The sequence below is a fragment of the Lepidochelys kempii genome, chromosome 9 (genome assembly GCF_965140265.1).
Source record: "Lepidochelys kempii isolate rLepKem1 chromosome 9, rLepKem1.hap2, whole genome shotgun sequence".
In the NCBI taxonomy this organism is placed as follows: domain Eukaryota; kingdom Metazoa; phylum Chordata; order Testudines; family Cheloniidae; genus Lepidochelys; species Lepidochelys kempii.
The window spans coordinates 87,881,443-87,901,021 of record NC_133264.1 but is presented as its reverse complement, the minus strand read 5'-3'; the positions used below and the strand labels follow the sequence as shown (position 1 = coordinate 87,901,021).

Below are 19,579 nucleotides of genomic sequence, written 5' to 3'. Positions count from 1 at the left end.
AGAAAAAACGGAACAGTTCTGGGCACTGGTGGCAGAAGGACAATTTCTGGCCTGTACAATGCTATAAGCCTTTCTGGATGCTGAGGACACTGCGACCTGCTCCATTGCAACATTTGTGGTGATGAAATGAGCCTCATGGCTCCATCTCTCAGGATTCCTCAGGGAGGTACACAGCACTGTGGAAGTCCCTTTGAAGGATCTAAACTCCTTGCTGTGCACACTGATGAGTCTCTACATCCTTTACACCTCTACACCAGCGCTGCAGGGAAGACAGGGTAGATATCAATCTGCCTCAAGATCTTGACCTCCACATTTCATCCCTCAACAGCATTATGATACACAATGTAGGCGACAGAGACCACCTCCCAAGTGCAGACGGTCATAGGCACAAGTGACTATGCCCCACCCATCCACCTCCCAACAACAATTTTGAACATTTGGTTGAGGCCCCGAGATGCCTCTCTCTGCTCCATTTGCTGCAATCATCTCCAGTAATCTATGAGTTTGGTGACCGTTTGACCCTGTTCTACCCATCGTGGCGACAAATCACCTCCAACGAGTGGGTCTTGGAAATTGCCAGCAAGGGGTATTCTGCTCTGTTCCTCTCTCCCTCTCCCTGTCCCTCTTCATGGACCCTTCTCACGAACACCACCTTCAAGAAGAAATAAACCACTGTGACTGGAAGCCATAGAACTGGTCTTATTCCAACAGAGAGGGAAAAGATTTTATTCCCACTGTTTTCTGATCTAGAAGAAATCTATCGGGTGTAGACCTATCCTAGACTCAAGGAACCTCAACAAGTTGGTCAAACTACAACGCTTCAAGATGGCCACACTGTCAGCACTAGCATAGGGGAGCTGGTTCTCGGCCCGCAACTTCCAAGATGCATACTTCCATATCGCCATACACACTCCCACAGGCAGGTCCTCAGATTTGTTCTGTAGTCTGACCGTTATCAATAATAGATACTACCTTTGACCTCTCTGCAGCACCTAGGGTATTTTCTAAGGTCCTCTCAGTGGTGGCGGCACACCTGTGCAAACAAGGGATTGCAATATTCTCATACCTAGACAACTGCCTCCTCAATGATCCCTCCAAAGTCAACATGTTTGAAGCCATAAGAAAAACGATGGACTTTTTCTCAGCCCTCGGCCTCCAGATAAACATACAAAAATTGATACTGATGCCAGTATAGCATCAGGAATTTATTGGGGGGCCCAAATGGATGTTATAAAGCAATGATTCTCAACAAGGGGTACATGTATCCCTGGGGGTATGCAGAGATCTTCTAGGGGTACATCAACTATTTGACTAGTTTTACAACAGGCTATGCTAAAAAGCACTAGCGAAGTCAGTACAAACTAAAATTTCATAAAGACAATGACTGGTTTATACTGCTCTGTTTGCTATACACTGAAATGTAATCCAATTGATTTTATAAGTATATAGTAAAAATGAGAAAATAAGCAGTTTTTCAGTAATAGTGTGCTGTGACACTTTTGTATTTTTATGTTTGATTTTGTAAGCAACTAGTTTTTAAATGAGTTGTAACTTGAGGGTACGCAAGACCAAACTAACTCCTGAAAGCCGTACAATAATCCAAAAAGGTTGAGAGCCACTGCTATGAAGGCCAGAGCCTTTCTCCCAGGTCACAGATTTTCTGCAATAGGCAGTGACATCTCCACTTTGAGAACCAGCCCATGGATCTCCACCAGGACTTGTCTCCAGCTACTCGGTGATATGGCTGTGGCATTCGTTGGGAAATGCCCCAGATTACATTTGAGCTGCCTGCAGGGATGGCTACATACCTCACCGACACAGCCTAAACAAACTGTTCTTGATAGCAATCAAGATCAAGGACTCATTAGACTGATGATGCAACCCTCAAATGTCGGCATGTCTCCCCTTCCTCTAACTACCTCTGTCCTTGATACTGACGACCGACGCCTCATTACTTGGTTGGGGAGCACATCTATAGATTCACATGGTACAGGCAAGTGATCCTCCTCAGAATCCATGTTGCTCATCAACCTCCTAGAATTAAATGCAGTCCACGATGCGCGCTGACATTTTCTACCAATAATCAGACAAAGGACCCTAAAAGTAATGGCAAACAACATTGCCTGCATGTTTTACATCAGCAGATGGGTGAGCAAAGTTCCAATCCCTATAGGGTACTGAAGCTCTGAAATTGCGGAATTGCTGTATGCAACGTGGCATCAACATCTCTGCCATGTATCTACCTGGACATCTAAGCACCACAGTAGACTCACTGAGCAGGAGATTCTCACAAGAACCCTACAACATATATTCAGTTGCTGGGGGATTCCTGAACATAGATCTGTTCACCACTCCCCAAAATGGTAAATGCCCACAATTTTGCTCAAGGGCAAGTCTAGGTCACCAGTTGTTGGGGTCACCTTCCTCATTACGTGGATGCACCCCATCTCTACACTTTCCAGCCCTTTCCCCTACTATTCAGAGTGCTCCACAAGATACAAGTGGAACGAGCCAGGGTCATCCTCATAGCCCCCACATGGCCACAACAGGTATATCTTTACCTCTTGTGCATGGTGGTCTGTCCACCAATCACCATGCAGTCGACTCCACACCACCTCTCCCAGGAGACAGGCCAGGTTTTCCATCCGAATCTAGAACTTCTCCATCCGAAGGCTTGGCTCCTTCGTGGTTCCAGGATCCAGAGATAACCTGTTCGGAAGGAGTAAAAGAAATTCTTTTAAATAACAGATGCCCAACCAATCGATATATGTACCTATGGAATTGGAAAAGGTACAAAAATATCCTATCAATTACCACTCCTTTACCACTGTAATCATTCTGGATTACATCCTGGAACTCAAGAGATCGGGGCTATTCACAATCTCTGTTCTGGCTGCCATTACTGCATTCCACTCCCAGATAGAGGGTCAGATGGTATTTAGCCACCCAATGACAAAAAGATTCCTTAAAGGAATCCAAAACCTTTACACTGAAGTAGGAGACCCCACCCCACCGTGGGATCTCAGCCTCATTCTACGCTGTATCACCAGCCCCTGTTTGAACCACAGGCAAGCTACTCCTACATGCTCCTATCCATGAAAATTGCAATTCTTGTGGCGATTACATCCGCCTGACCTACGTAGAAGACATAGGTTCCCTCATGGCATCCCCCCCGCCATGCTCCAAGCTTCTATGTACATTAGGTCACATTACGTCCTCACTCAAAATTCTTACCCACAGTACTGTCCTCTTTCCATCTAAACCAACTATCTAAACTTTCCTTCTTTCTTTTCCAAGCCACGTGGCAACCAGCACAAAGCCTCGCTACGTACCTTAGATGTCAGACAGGCACTAGCCTTCTACCTTGACAGAACCAAATCGTTCATTCACCACTTTTATTCCTCTAAATTGCCGAAAGATCAAAGGGTTTGGCCATATTCAAACAATGTCTTTCTAAATGGATCTTGAGTGCATCTACCTCTGCTACCAACACCACAATCTTCAGCCCGCATCTTGTGCTCGCATGCACTCCACTCAATCGCTCTCCACATTGATAGTTTTTCTGAATAACATGCCGATTACCAGTTGTGAAGGCAGCCACTTGGGTGTCCATGGACACCTTCAGTCATCTTTACACAATCACCCGTGACACAGCATCAGATGCACTACCAAGACATACAGTCCTATCCTCCCGAGTAGCAATCACTCCGAAGCCCCAGCCTTCCAACTAGGGGCACTGCTCTACAGTGACCTACTGTGGAGTATCTCTAGGAACACTACTCGAAGAAGAGAAGGCTACTCACCCTGTACAGTAACTGAGGTTCTTTGAGATGTTTGTCCTTATGGGTGCTCCATTACCCACCCTCCTCCCCTCTGCTTCGGAGTTCATACATTGACTCTGCAGTAGAGAAGGAACTGAGGGCATTTGGACCACACAGCACTATATAGACGTTGCTGCACAGGGTGAGTACCTTGTCTAATTGGATTATACATTGTGTCCAAGTCTGTTACGACCAGATTGGAATTATATTGCCATAGAGATTGGGAAAATATTTTAGATAATCATTAGCTACCGTTTAAGGAGCATATCTTCATAAAATCTATCACGCTGACACCTGGGGTTATACGATCACAAAGCAATGCTCTCTGGTGCTTGGAGTTAAGTCTGGAAGTTGTTTCAGGACAGTGGTTTAATCACTTTTTAATTAAGTACACTTTAACTTTCCTTAGGAAATATGCTGCTGCTAGTTAGTCTCTTGAAATGGGGATCTGCAGAAGCAATTAATGAAAGAAAAAGTAAATCACTTACCAGTTTTACTTGTTTTATCTTTTACATATGCACACTGGTCTCTCCCTTCTCCCTTCACTTTTAGATTTTTTTTTTAGAGGCAGAAATAAAGTAGATACTAGTTATTTTTGAGGGGTAATAGTTTAGCGTTTTACAGTTACTGGTTTTGTAATGTTCTAATAGTTCCTTGGCTCATGAGCTTGGTGTATAACTCTGTGATTACATGGCCCTTCTGTTAATCTAGCACTGGTTATACTAAATATTTTTGTTGTCTGGGGGTTTTATTTTAGTTTTTTATGAAAAAAAAAATGGTCAGTGGAACGTTAGCTCAATATATTTATTTTTGTGCAAGGAATGTCAATAAATTCCACTAGATGAATGCTTGCTCTGTGCATAGCAAAATTGAATTGACAAGTAAATGTAAGAAAAACGATGGACTTTTTCTCAGCCCTCGGCCTCCAGATAAACATACAAAAATTGATACTGATGCCAGTATAGCATCAGGAATTTATTGGGGGGCCCAAATGGATGTTATAAAGCAATGATTCTCAACAAGGGGTACATGTATCCCTGGGGGTATGCAGAGATCTTCTAGGGGTACATCAACTATTTGACTAGTTTTACAACAGGCTATGCTAAAAAGCACTAGCGAAGTCAGTACAAACTAAAATTTCATAAAGACAATGACTGGTTTATACTGCTCTGTTTGCTATACACTGAAATGTAATCCAATTGATTTTATAAGTATATAGTAAAAATGAGAAAATAAGCAGTTTTTCAGTAATAGTGTGCTGTGACACTTTTGTATTTTTATGTTTGATTTTGTAAGCAACTAGTTTTTAAATGAGTTGTAACTTGAGGGTACGCAAGACCAAACTAACTCCTGAAAGCCGTACAATAATCCAAAAAGGTTGAGAGCCACTGCTATGAAGGCCAGAGCCTTTCTCCCAGGTCACAGATTTTCTGCAATAGGCAGTGACATCTCCACTTTGAGAACCAGCCCATGGATCTCCACCAGGACTTGTCTCCAGCTACTCGGTGATATGGCTGTGGCATTCGTTGGGAAATGCCCCAGATTACATTTGAGCTGCCTGCAGGGATGGCTACATACCTCACCGACACAGCCTAAACAAACTGTTCTTGATAGCAATCAAGATCAAGGACTCATTAGACTGATGATGCAACCCTCAAATGTCGGCATGTCTCCCCTTCCTCTAACTACCTCTGTCCTTGATACTGACGACCGACGCCTCATTACTTGGTTGGGGAGCACATCTATAGATTCACATGGTACAGGCAAGTGATCCTCCTCAGAATCCATGTTGCTCATCAACCTCCTAGAATTAAATGCAGTCCACGATGCGCGCTGACATTTTCTACCAATAATCAGACAAAGGACCCTAAAAGTAATGGCAAACAACATTGCCTGCATGTTTTACATCAGCAGATGGGTGAGCAAAGTTCCAATCCCTATAGGGTACTGAAGCTCTGAAATTGCGGAATTGCTGTATGCAACGTGGCATCAACATCTCTGCCATGTATCTACCTGGACATCTAAGCACCACAGTAGACTCACTGAGCAGGAGATTCTCACAAGAACCCTACAACATATATTCAGTTGCTGGGGGATTCCTGAACATAGATCTGTTCACCACTCCCCAAAATGGTAAATGCCCACAATTTTGCTCAAGGGCAAGTCTAGGTCACCAGTTGTTGGGGTCACCTTCCTCATTACGTGGATGCACCCCATCTCTACACTTTCCAGCCCTTTCCCCTATTATTCAGAGTGCTCCACAAGATACAAGTGGAACGAGCCAGGGTCATCCTCATAGCCCCCACATGGCCACAACAGGTATATCTTTACCTCTTGTGCATGGTGGTCTGTCCACCAATCACCATGCAGTCGACTCCACACCACCTCTCCCAGGAGACAGGCCAGGTTTTCCATCCGAATCTAGAACTTCTCCATCCGAAGGCTTGGCTCCTTCGTGGTTCCAGGATCCAGAGATAACCTGTTCGGAAGGAGTAAAAGAAATTCTTTTAAATAACAGATGCCCAACCAATCGATATATGTACCTATGGAATTGGAAAAGGTACAAAAATATCCTATCAATTACCACTCCTTTACCACTGTAATCATTCTGGATTACATCCTGGAACTCAAGAGATCGGGGCTATTCACAATCTCTGTTCTGGCTGCCATTACTGCATTCCACTCCCAGATAGAGGGTCAGATGGTATTTAGCCACCCAATGACAAAAAGATTCCTTAAAGGAATCCAAAACCTTTACACTGAAGTAGGAGACCCCACCCCACCGTGGGATCTCAGCCTCATTCTACGCTGTATCACCAGCCCCTGTTTGAACCACAGGCAAGCTACTCCTACATGCTCCTATCCATGAAAATTGCAATTCTTGTGGCGATTACATCCGCCTGACCTACGTAGAAGACATAGGTTCCCTCATGGCATCCCCCCCGCCATGCTCCAAGCTTCTATGTACATTAGGTCACATTACGTCCTCACTCAAAATTCTTACCCACAGTACTGTCCTCTTTCCATCTAAACCAACTATCTAAACTTTCCTTCTTTCTTTTCCAAGCCACGTGGCAACCAGCACAAAGCCTCGCTACGTACCTTAGATGTCAGACAGGCACTAGCCTTCTACCTTGACAGAACCAAATCGTTCATTCACCACTTTTATTCCTCTAAATTGCCGAAAGATCAAAGGGTTTGGCCATATTCAAACAATGTCTTTCTAAATGGATCTTGAGTGCATCTACCTCTGCTACCAACACCACAATCTTCAGCCCGCATCTTGTGCTCGCATGCACTCCACTCAATCGCTCTCCACATTGATAGTTTTTCTGAATAACATGCCGATTACCAGTTGTGAAGGCAGCCACTTGGGTGTCCATGGACACCTTCAGTCATCTTTACACAATCACCCGTGACACAGCATCAGATGCACTACCAAGACATACAGTCCTATCCTCCCGAGTAGCAATCACTCCGAAGCCCCAGCCTTCCAACTAGGGGCACTGCTCTACAGTGACCTACTGTGGAGTATCTCTAGGAACACTACTCGAAGAAGAGAAGGCTACTCACCCTGTACAGTAACTGAGGTTCTTTGAGATGTTTGTCCTTATGGGTGCTCCATTACCCACCCTCCTCCCCTCTGCTTCGGAGTTCATACATTGACTCTGCAGTAGAGAAGGAACTGAGGGCATTTGGACCACACAGCACTATATAGACGTTGCTGCACAGGGTGAGTACCTTGTCTAATTGGATTATACATTGTGTCCAAGTCTGTTACGACCAGATTGGAATTATATTGCCATAGAGATTGGGAAAATATTTTAGATAATCATTAGCTACCGTTTAAGGAGCATATCTTCATAAAATCTATCACGCTGACACCTGGGGTTATACGATCACAAAGCAATGCTCTCTGGTGCTTGGAGTTAAGTCTGGAAGTTGTTTCAGGACAGTGGTTTAATCACTTTTTAATTAAGTACACTTTAACTTTCCTTAGGAAATATGCTGCTGCTAGTTAGTCTCTTGAAATGGGGATCTGCAGAAGCAATTAATGAAAGAAAAAGTAAATCACTTACCAGTTTTACTTGTTTTATCTTTTACATATGCACACTGGTCTCTCCCTTCTCCCTTCACTTTTAGATTTTTTTTTTAGAGGCAGAAATAAAGTAGATACTAGTTATTTTTGAGGGGTAATAGTTTAGCGTTTTACAGTTACTGGTTTTGTAATGTTCTAATAGTTCCTTGGCTCATGAGCTTGGTGTATAACTCTGTGATTACATGGCCCTTCTGTTAATCTAGCACTGGTTATACTAAATATTTTTGTTGTCTGGGGGTTTTATTTTAGTTTTTTATGAAAAAAAAAATGGTCAGTGGAACGTTAGCTCAATATATTTATTTTTGTGCAAGGAATGTCAATAAATTCCACTAGATGAATGCTTGCTCTGTGCATAGCAAAATTGAATTGACAAGTAAATGTAAGTTTTTGGGCCAAATAGTGAGTTGTACCCGTTTACGCCGGCAGAGAACCGGGCTCTGTCTGGTTGAACAAACCTTTTTTTAATCCTTCAATTTATCTGTATTCTATACTGTTATATTCTAATCAACAATATAAAAATACGTAATTTTTTTATAGTTATAATGGTGGCTAATGTTTGAAGATATTTTTGTTTTTGTAGGATAGTGGAGATTATCCACTTACCATGGCTGGTCCTCAATGGAAGAAGTTCAAATCCAGTTTTTGTGAGTTCATTGGAGTATTGGTCCGACAGTGTCAATATAGTATCATATATGACGAATATATGATGGATACAGTCATTTCACTACTTACAGGACTATCGGACTCACAAGTCAGAGCATTTCGACACACTAGCACGCTGGCAGGTCAGCATCTTTTTATTTACTCAGCTTCTGTACACATTTTCTTTTCAGTTTTCAGTGTTATCGGAGAAGAGACTGTTTTTGTAAAACTTTTTGAATATTCGGTATTCAGCTCGGTATTCAGGAATATTTTGTTGCATTGGGTTTAGTCATTTCATTTTCTATTTAATTATTCAGTTTTGTATTCTGGATCAGTTTTTTTTTAGTTCTAGTTTTTATAATTTTTTAAAGTAATTTTTAGTATTAAAATGTTCCCTGGAAAGAATTCTCTTGCTGCTCTGATTATCTATATTACTTACAGCATTTGTTGCTTTATATCAATGGATAAACGGAACTAATAAATAAAAATGAAGTATTTTAAAGTTAACCTTACAGATTTTGTATCTTTTAAAATGCCAACAATGTTCTCCTTTATCCTTTGCGAGTAAAAATGTTTTGTTACGACCCTAAACATCTCCCACTATCAGAATATAGCTTTTAAAATTGAATATCCTTGTCTTATCACTGTTTTTACTTGCAGAAAAAGCTACTGTGCTTTAATTGAAGTCCTATCATAACATCAGTCTATGAATGCATTGTTTTCATTTAAAAGTTTAAAGAATTTTTAACCATAAATCAGCCACTGATAAAACATTTTAAATATTCTTGTGAAATAATCCATACTTCCTTTGGCATGTTTTTTGAATATATTTATTAAATTAAAATCTGTCCCTTGTGAAGACAGTGTAACAGTTTGTTAGTGTTTTGACTAAAACAACCTGATACTTCTGAGAAAGGGTTAATTGAGTTACGATGGCTTAAATGAAGGTGGCGTCTTACACCATGCAGATCGCAGGCAAGTGGGAGAGGCTTTCTAAAAAGAGGGCAGTTAGAAGTGGCCAAATCTGAGGAGGTTTAAGATGAATTTTATATTGTGGTGGTGGTAAATTTGATCTCATTAAAACCAAATCCCAGGGATGAGTTTGGACTCTATTTTTGACCAAGTTGCTGATGGAAACTTTTAGAAGTTAAACTAACTAGTTCTTATTTGGAGGTAAACGTCACAATCTACTTTATTTGGTTATTCAGTCACTTGTATATTCAAGGCATATGGTAAGTGGAATAGAACACCATGACATAGCCCATTGGCTCCTGCTGTCAGATTGCTGCTGAGACACTGTCAAAGTATTTATGATAAAGAAGCAAAAACATAAACCTGTATTACTGTCCAGAGAAGACATTGTCACATCCTTTTGCAGTTACTTTACTTGTATTTGTTTCAGAGTAGCAGCCATGTTAGTCTGTATCCGTAAAAAGAAAAGGAGTACTTATGGCACCTTAGAGACATCCAATGAAGTGAGCTGTAGCTCACGAAAGCTTACGCTCAGATAAATTTGTTAGTCTCTAAGGTGCCACAATTACTCCTTTTCTTTTTACTTGTATTATACCCTATCATTGATGTAAATTCAGTTACTTGGAGTCTAATCTTGCAGTCTTTAAGTAATACTCCCACTGAAGTAAATGGGTGTAGGGTCCGAATAAATGCTGCAGGAATTATCCCATTTGTATGTTAATTTAGATCAGTGGTTTTCAACCTTTTTTTCATTTTCGGACCCCTAAAAAAATTTGAGCGGTGAGTGTGGACTCCTTTGGAAATCTTAAACATAGTCTGCAAACCACAGGTTGAAGACCACTGTTCTGTGGTAACAGCAACCTTTCACAGATCCTTTAGACATAGTTTGTGGACCCCGAGGAGTCCACGGACCACAGGTTGAAAGCCACTGATTTTAAATAGAGTGAAGTGATCATTTTAAATTACGGCCCTGATTCTGTAGCCCTTACTCCATATTAGTAGCTGCATACATGTCAGTGGAACTACTTTTGTAAAGTAAGTAATAGGATCTGTATTATTGATACATGCACTCGGTTTGAAGTAGGAATAGCCAACAATCATGGTTTAGTTGGTCTGAAGTGATTCTAACATCTAAAAATAGCTGCAACTTCATGGGATTTCTCCATTCCTTAAAGGTCACAGAATGCCACGTTATTCGGACCTCAAAGTTCTTCCGCACCTCTTTGTGCTAAAGTTCCTCAACCTATTGCCCTCTGTAGCGGGGTGTTGCAGGGCCTTCTGCCCCTGCTGTGCTGACAGAGTCGCTCAGAGATCCTGGAGTTCAGTAACCACTGGTGCCATTTATTGGCAGGCTGTGCTCCCACCTCCTTTTCAGCATACACAGCTTGGGTTCTAGTGTCTGCACCCAGGAGGGAAGAGCTGTCACTCTGCTTCTACTCCCTTGCTCCTCCTCTCCCCCGGCTTCCTTCCTCCCAGCCTTTTATATAGCCCCAGTCTATTGGTGTCTCCCATTCACCAATTAGGCAAAGGTTTCCTCTAGCCAGCTCCAATTTACTTCCCTTAATGGGAGCTGGCGTGACAGAAGGCTGTCAGCAATTCTTCCCAGCACCCCGTCACACCCTCCTTCAGTGATATCTACTCAAACATTCTTACTCCCCTTCCTGCAGTGTTTACTTGTAATATACCATTTCATCCCCGACCTTTGTGTGTTTTGGCCCTGACATTATTACAAAAGTTATAGTGGGGCTAAATATATTGATAATCATTTCTGGTTTAGTGACTAGACATACTTGGTTATTTTCTGCTAAATGGAGAATAGTTTACCAAAGACAAATTTCATTTTTAAATTATATACTGCATTTTGGTCAGGTATTTGGTTTCTCATTAGCTAATGCTGTTATGCTATTTCTGTAAATAAAATTCAAGAATCCTAAAAGAAAGCTTTATTTTTTAAAGACACTGTGATTGTGGGGATGAGAAAAACCCAGTACAGTAACGACTCTGATTTTGGCACAGAAATTTTTAATGAATTTCACGGCAGAAGTGTGTGTGTGTGGGGGGGGAAGGATAAGTCACAGAAGGGTCACCAAATAATGTAGTTCTTGCTACCTCAACATATACGAGCATATAATGGGGTAAGGCCCAGGAGCAGGGGTTGGAGAGGGAACCCTCTCCACATTCTCCCTGCAGGGGTCTGTGACCTTGTGCACGGGGTTGGAGCACCACTGAGTTTTGGCCCATCCATCCTTCTGTCTCAAACTATGGAGCGGCGGATGGTCCAAATCTGAGTGGCATTCTGACCTAGTGCATGGGGTCACAACGCCACTCAGTTTGGGGCCTAATCAAATGTGTTTTTACAGCCATTTCCAAGATTGCACAGATTTTATTCATATTCATGATTTCTGTGACCTCCATGAGAAAATCATAGTCCTAACTTTCTGTGACTTCCTTTTGATAGAGAAATTCTAACTTGTTTTTTGGAGGTTGAGTGATTGAGCAGTGGACGGTATTAACTAATTTAATGGTGGAGTCCTCTTAATTTAATGTTTCCGAGGCAACACATTTTAACATTTATATATGATCGGCTAAATGAAATAAGGCTCTGTTACATAAGTGTATGTGTTGCAGTTCAGAGATCACAATGATGGACTTAGTATGAAAAAGTAAATAGAATAAAATAAAATAGCTAATTATTGAGTAAAAATGTGAGGGCATTTTTTCCACAAGTTGTCTTATCTGAGCTTTTTATGCATTACTTGTGTTGCTAACCAATTTGAATAAATAATACAGATCGAGTAATTTTTTATTTTTCTACTTTAGTTATCAGCAAAATTATGCTTTTATTTAAATAAGTCTGCAATTTTTATGGGTGTCTTGAAGTTTAAAACAGATGTTGTGAAGATATTCACAACGCTTTAATATATGCAGCAATTGTATTTACAAGCGGTACTGGAGTATTTTACTTTAATATTTAATATAACTCGTTTTCATCTTTGTTACAAAGGTAACTTTTAAAATCAGTTCTGACTTTTTACTTTTTTTGTAGCTATGAAGCTGATGACTGCTTTAGTGAATGTGGCATTAAATCTTAGCATTAACATGGACAATACACAACGGCAATATGAAGCAGAGCGAAATAAAATAATTGGAAAACGAGCTAATGATAGGCTGGAACTTTTGCTACAGAAGAGGAAGGAGGTTAGAGCAATTGTTAAATATTTCTAATTGCTGTGCATGATGGGATGGAGAGAATTTTGATGAAATTACAACAGTTAATCTTGTATGAATGTTTTTGCAAAGGAATTTTTTTTTGCCATTTTGCTGCTGCTTTAAATTGCACAAAAGGTCAAATATTATTTTGCTAAACACTTAAATATGCTTGTGTTATAAAAGCTAGAAGGTCAGAAGACATACATGGGATACATCACATTTAATCTCTTAGTTCAAATTGAGCTCAGCTAGGTAATGAACAAAATTTACCATCCACTGACTGCTCTTTTTAGTTGAGGGTAAAGAAGTAGGTTATCTCAATGTAATAAACAGATGCCCTTGTCACAATCACAAAAAACAATCTCAGCAGAAAGTCCCTTGAACTGTTTTCTTGTCCATAGAAGTTGTCCTGTCTGAAGTCAAAGTTGAGGTAAAGCTGTTAACTTAAGATGTCTCTATCATTTCCTTTCTGTACATAGGAAACTCTGCTAATTTACTGCTGTCGGCATAGCACTTTTCATGATTGCCATTTTTAATGTTTAAAATGGCAGTCTTCTCACCCATATGTTAAAAATGTTCTAGGTGATTAAAACAGAAAAATGTTTTAATTTTTCTTTTCACCCTGTATGTAGTTATTTACTAATTTTAGTTATTTTAGATTGAACAATGGAAATATACTATTAAATATTACTAGTAAGATGGTCTCATGTTTGTCTTCCAAAGAGCTTCCATTTATGGCCCTGACCCTTTGAAGATTACGCATGTATACTCCTGTTCAATTCAGTGGGACTACTTGTGTTTACAAGATTAGGTCTTGAATAGACAGCACACAGGTTCCAAAAGGGAAAGGATGTAAGAATTGAGACTGCCCTGGCTTATTTTGCCCCATGTATGTTTGGTTTTTAGACTTTCTCTGTCAGCCTTTTATAGCTTTGATTAATCTGTTTTCCTTCTGATTGTGTGTTTCGTAGCTTCAGCTCTAAATTTAAGCTCCTTGTCCTTGCCTTTATAGCTCTGCACATTTCTTCTCTTCTGTTCACCCAAGCTCCGCAGCTAACTGGGTCCTTCATTTGTGTTTTCCTGTTTTGTCTATGCTTTCTTCCGCTTTATCTCTATATGTGGAAGCTGGACTGTTTTTTGCCTCCATCATTTCTAATATCCCACTCTTCCTTGAAATTTATTTCTTCAATTTCCCTTTTTTCCTCCAGTGAAGCAATAGGGAGAGGGTTAAAACAATGAACGCCAGATGTGGAGAAACAATACATTTAACTTCAATTACTGTTTTCTCCAAACAAAATGATTAGACAAAAGGAATTTACTAAAGGTTAGAATGCCTTTGTAAGAGGGGAGGAAAACATTTGGCCTCTTTTCTAGTTGTCAACTTTATAGTTATTGACATGCTGTAATATTTAAAGTGTCTAAAATATTGAGGCATGATGCTGTAAACTGGCACTTACAGATATTCGCTGCAGAGTAGCCTGAACTGTCAAAACAATTTTGAATCAATTTTCTTTTTAGTAGAATCTGTCATGTAAGACTCAAATAGAATAATAAACTACAAAAATATGCATGTGGTGCACTCCCTCTAGTACCAAAATCATTTACAGTACTCACATTTTACAATAATCATTCGGTGATTATGTACTCTATTTGTTTTCAGCTTCAAGAAAATCAGGATGAAATAGAAAATATGATGAATGCAATATTTAAAGGTGTTTTTGTGCATAGATACCGGTAAGTGTACTTGTTCTGTAATTTGTAGCTGTGTAAACTTTTTTGGGTTTGTTGTAAATACTTTACCTTTCACCTTTACCTTTTTGTTTCCCCCTTGCAGAGATGCAATAGCTGAAATAAGAGCTATCTGTATTGAAGAGATCGGAATATGGATGAAAATGTATAGTGATGCCTTTCTTAATGACAGCTATTTAAAATATGTAGGTTGGACTATGCATGATAAGGTAAGCTGTGTGTTTGAACAGTTCTGTTTGTACCCACAAGTTATTTTTTGGGGAAAAATCAGCTTCCCTATTTTCAAATTGCTAGACTCAGAATTAGCATTTGAGCAGAGAGAAAACCAAAACCAATTAAAAAATTAATATATTCAGTCTGTGATCCTATTTATACTGAAACTAGTGGCTCAACTATTGAGGTCTAGTAGTACATTAGTGCAATATATATATATTCAACTCATCCAATTGTGTGTGAATAATATAGCACCATATCAGCCAAAATTTTCACAATTTCCATAAAGTTAAGCACATTCACTTACATTTTTAAAAATGAGCAGTGATTGTGGATGCTTTCATTTAAGTGTCCAACTTGACATCTCTAAAAGGGCCTGATTTTCAGAGGGTTGGTTCCACACACTTTATAAAAATCGGGTCACTTTAAGGCATCTCAAGTTGGACACCCTAAAATTGCTAGTCACTTTTGGAAACTGTAGGTCTCAATTTATGTGACTAAATATGGATTCAAGTGGCCTAATTTTTCAGAGGTGTTGAACACCCTCAACTCCTGTTGAAGTCTGGGAATGGTAGGTACTTAGTACCTCATATGTGGGTGTAGGTGCCTAACTTAGGTACCCAAGTTTTAACATTTTGATCATGGTATATGGAATTTATTTACTCATAGTCCTATTGTAAAATAGGGAATGTAGATATGAGTGTTAGTTTAAACATTTTCTTAGTTTTTGGTTTATAGTATAAATACTACATCAGTGCAGTTTAGTTTTTAAATAATTAATCTTGTTGTTTTTAAAAGAAAAAACTTTCCTGTCATATAAGAACTAATTGAGTTCATAATATCTCTGAATCTATTATTTTATTTCACAACATGGATTAAAATTGTACAAATTTCTTATGAATTTATTTTTTAAAGTTTGATCAGGTAAACAATAAGAGATTTTATTGGAGTCATTCTCATCACATATGTTTTTTAAAAAGTAGATCATATATATTTTCGATAGAAGTTTAGGTATCAAACATATTAAAGGAACTATCAACCATAAGAAAATATTTTAATCTTTTAAAATGCGTGTTTAGTCAGTATCTTCAACACTGACTTCCTTTCTGTAATTTTCAGCTTCTTTATCACATTGATTATGACCTTGGATTATGCTCACTGTTTCAGTTTCTCTGGCTGATGCTATTTGCTTGCTGTGGTAATTGAACAGTTTTGCTAGTTGCAATAGTCTTAATCTGCTTTCTGCATCAGAGTAAATTATAAATTTCAGGAAGGTTTGTCTGAGCCCCTGTTTTTGGCTTTCTGCTGTGGAAAAACTTGGTACTTATTTTTAAGTTGCTAGTTTGTATTGAGATGCAAAAGCACTGTGTGGAATACTACACTACAATGAACATCTTAAGCACTAAAATTCTTCAAGTGATTGCACATGTGCATTCCACTCTTGGTGTACACGCATCCCGTGCACAGTCACTGGAAATTTTTCCATCAGTGGTACCTGTCGGGGTGGCTTAAGCACCCTGTGCTGCTGTGTGCCTTTAGCACCAGTAAAGTGCACAACTAACGTTGCACCCCCTTCTTGCTATCCGTGGTGGTCGTTGGAATTGCTGTTTTTGCGTTCACAAGGTCTCCGTGGACTTTTCTCTGTATATTGTAAGTAGTTAGTGAGTGTGGTTAGTAATTAAGTAGCTAGTTTTTGGTGTTCGTTGGTTTTTCACCTGATCGTTGGTGCTGAGGAATGACTTAGTCACTGGGCTTTAGGCCCTGTGTTTCCTGCAACAAGGCTATGCCCCTGAGTGACCCACACTGAAGCTGCCTGAAGTGCCTGAGGGAAGCTTATATTGGGGATCATTGCCAAATCTGCAAGGATTTTAAGCCTTGCACAAAGAAGGATCAGGAGGCCAGGCTAAAGTTTCTGCTCATGGAGATGACACTGAGACCTCCATCTGAGCCAGGCTGGTCAGACTCAGCACTGAGTGCCCTGGCATAAGGAAGGAGTGCTCCTCCTACCATACCAGAGTCCCGGCACTGATCATTATCCCCAGTGCCTAGAAAAAGGCATAAGAAACAGGCTGCCAAAAGGGAACAATCCTGGACACCGAAGACTGCCAGGCACTGGGGATCAGAGTAGAGTGTGGTCTAAATCCAATCACTGGTCTGCCTTGGTACGGCAGAAGCTGACACCATTGACTCTGGCACCTACGCAGGTACCATCGAGTCTGGAGCCAGAAGGGGATTCAATATCGGTGGCACCGCACTGTACCGATACTATCTCAGTGCCAACTACACCAGAGGCATTTGCGGCTGCCAGGGATCTCCTCTCGTTGTCGGTACCGATTTCACTGGCATCACAAAAGTCATCGTCTGTGCTGGTGGGCATGGTGGAACCAGCTGTGTTGTTACAACACTTGGTACTGTGCCAGCCTCACATGTCCTAGATGGTTTGCCATTCAGTAATGTAAAAGGGAAAACATGCAATTTTTGCCATGGCAATGATCGCTGGCATTATCTGGAATGGCCTCTGTGGTCAGTGGAAGAAGACTCGTCCTCTTACAAGTCAGAGATTGGGTCCTACTCTTCCAGATCTCGGCTACTCGCTACTCCTCGAGATGTCTCCATGGGTCCAGTCACAGCAGTACCATCGAGTGGTTGGTCAGGAGGCCAGTGGGAGCCTGTGCTGGTACAATGGCCCCTTTGGAATTTGTGGGTGTTTCTCCCAGTTTCTAGGGTGTATTCCAGGTGCTCTTATTCAGTGGCCTTGGAAAGGTGTATCACCTTCCCACTGTGTGGTACCTGTTTCGGACTCCAGTACTGGACTCCAAGAGCCAGCTCACAGAGACCCTGCAGATGAAGAAGAGCACACAGCCAATGCTGGCTTCCTCTTCTATGGACAGGGCAGTATCAGGAAGGGACATGTTGCTCCCCCAGGTTATTGTAAGGCTCACCAAGAGTTGTTAGACGGTAACCTTAAATCTGGGTGTTCAGATGGAGGTACTAAGAGTCCTCACACTGCCTGGTTGACATTCTAGCTGCTGCAGATCTTTCCAGAGTGGCCCTGCCTCTCAATCAGGCCATTGTGGACCCAGTTAAGAATCAGTGATAGACCCCTGCATCCCTTCCCTCCACTTCAAAAAATACTAAGTACCTGCCCAACGCTATGAGTTCCTCTACACCCATCACCCTTCCGGGGTCCCTTGCAGAGGGAGAGAGAAAGGCAAGAACAATAGGGTGCAATTTCAAAATCAGAGGACTCAAAAAAGCTAGACCTATTTGGTAAGAAAGTTTAGTCTACCAGGGGGTTACGACTCAGCACTGTAAACCAGCAGATCCCAGCGGACAGGTCTGATTTCAACTTTTGGGACTCCATGCAGAAATTCAAAGACTCGTTTGCACAAGAGGCTAGTTAGGAGTTCTCCTTGTTGGGTCCATGGCTTCTGTAGTGACCATGCATAGGAGTTCCTAGTTATGGTCCTCTAGGCTCCCACAGGAGGTCCAACAGATTGTTCAGGACCTGCCCTTTGAGGGATTCTCAACTCTTTTCAGAGCAGACTGAGGCAAAGCTCCATGACCTAAAGGACTCAAGGGTGACCCTAAAGTCCCTTGGCTTCTACACCCCAGCCCCTTCCAGGAAACCCTATGATCACAACAGTCTCTCTGGTATTCTGCCCTGGCTACCTGTCAGGACCTGCAGAGAGAATGAAATATGGGTTATAGGTGTAGCCTGCCACCCCTTTCTACCTCTGCATCAATGCCTGTCGCACCCAGACATCCAGGGGGTTCTAAGCAGATGTTTGGGGACGTGCAAGGATTCTGTACTAGTTCCCATGATGCGAGCCGCCCCCCACCCCCATCCCTCCTTTTTTTTTAAATTTGATTTGCAGACCATCTTTTTTCTTCGAGAGATGTCCCTGTAGGTGCTCCACTCCAGGTGAAGGTGCGTCTCTGCCCCTTTGCTCAGAGAGTTTTGCAGCAGTGCTTGTACGGGTTGCACGTGCGCTGTTGGCACCTCAATAGCGCACGCAACCCTGGACTCCTGAGTTTCTCAACTGTCCCCGGCCTGAGAAGGAGCTCAACAGTCCCTTTGAAAACCTTTGGGTTTTTTTTCAAATAGATAGTAGTTTAAATTAGTAAATAAGGTTAGTTTAGACGAGTTAAGTTTCAGTTGTTACCCTTTCGTCCCGTTTAAATAATAATTATTTTATAGCCTGTAGCTTAGTTAGTGGTAGTTAGGAAAATGCCTGATTCACCAGGTTTTAAAAGATGCACGATGAGCAGAGTGGCGATGCTTATCTCAGATGGACATGCTCAATGTGTCCGTTGCTTGGGGGAATCTCATATTCCCCAGAAATATGTCCATTGTAATAAACTTAAAGCTAGGGCCAGAAAAGACAGCGACCAGCAGCTTAAACTCACCCTAATGGAAAAGTCCCTCAGACCAGCCTCCAACCCTGGACAGGAGTCATCATCTCGTCAGAGGTCACAGGTCTCTTCACCGCCTAGATCCTCTAAGGAGAAAAAACTGGTGAAAAAGTGGCCAGCTTCCTCACCTCACAGAGAGCAGACCACCGCAAAATGGCTGCTGACCAAATCGCTCTCATCAGTGCCATCTGCTCTACGGCTCAGCACAAACAACACTCCAGGCACTGCTGGCACCAACCACGAGGCTAATGGCTCTAAGTTGCCTGCCTCCACCCTGGCACTGTCAGTAATGCCAAAGGAGACAGTAATGACCATTGCTCCTATTCCCGTGCCACAGGCTAATGCTCCTAGTGCGACAGCACCACCACAATTTACTTCGGCACCGACTCAGCGCACCATGCCGCCGCTCCAATCAGCACCATGCTCCTTGGAATGGATGCTCTCTGCACCGTCCCGT

At 41.4% G+C, this 19,579-nt stretch overlaps 1 protein-coding gene across 8 annotated transcripts in view; it reads left to right on the top strand.

The window, feature by feature from the left end:
- STAG2 (STAG2 cohesin complex component) overlaps window positions 1-19,579 on the top strand; it is a 182,897-nt gene that overhangs the window by 87,940 nt on the left and 75,378 nt on the right. For all 8 annotated transcript variants that reach the window (XM_073361285.1, XM_073361289.1, XM_073361284.1 and 5 more), the window contains exons 7-10: window positions 8,501-8,705; window positions 12,581-12,732; window positions 14,405-14,478; window positions 14,579-14,702. In XM_073361285.1, the coding sequence (XP_073217386.1) occupies window positions 8,501-8,705; window positions 12,581-12,732; window positions 14,405-14,478; window positions 14,579-14,702 (555 nt within the window). The remainder of the gene's footprint in view (window positions 1-8,500; window positions 8,706-12,580; window positions 12,733-14,404; window positions 14,479-14,578; window positions 14,703-19,579) is intronic.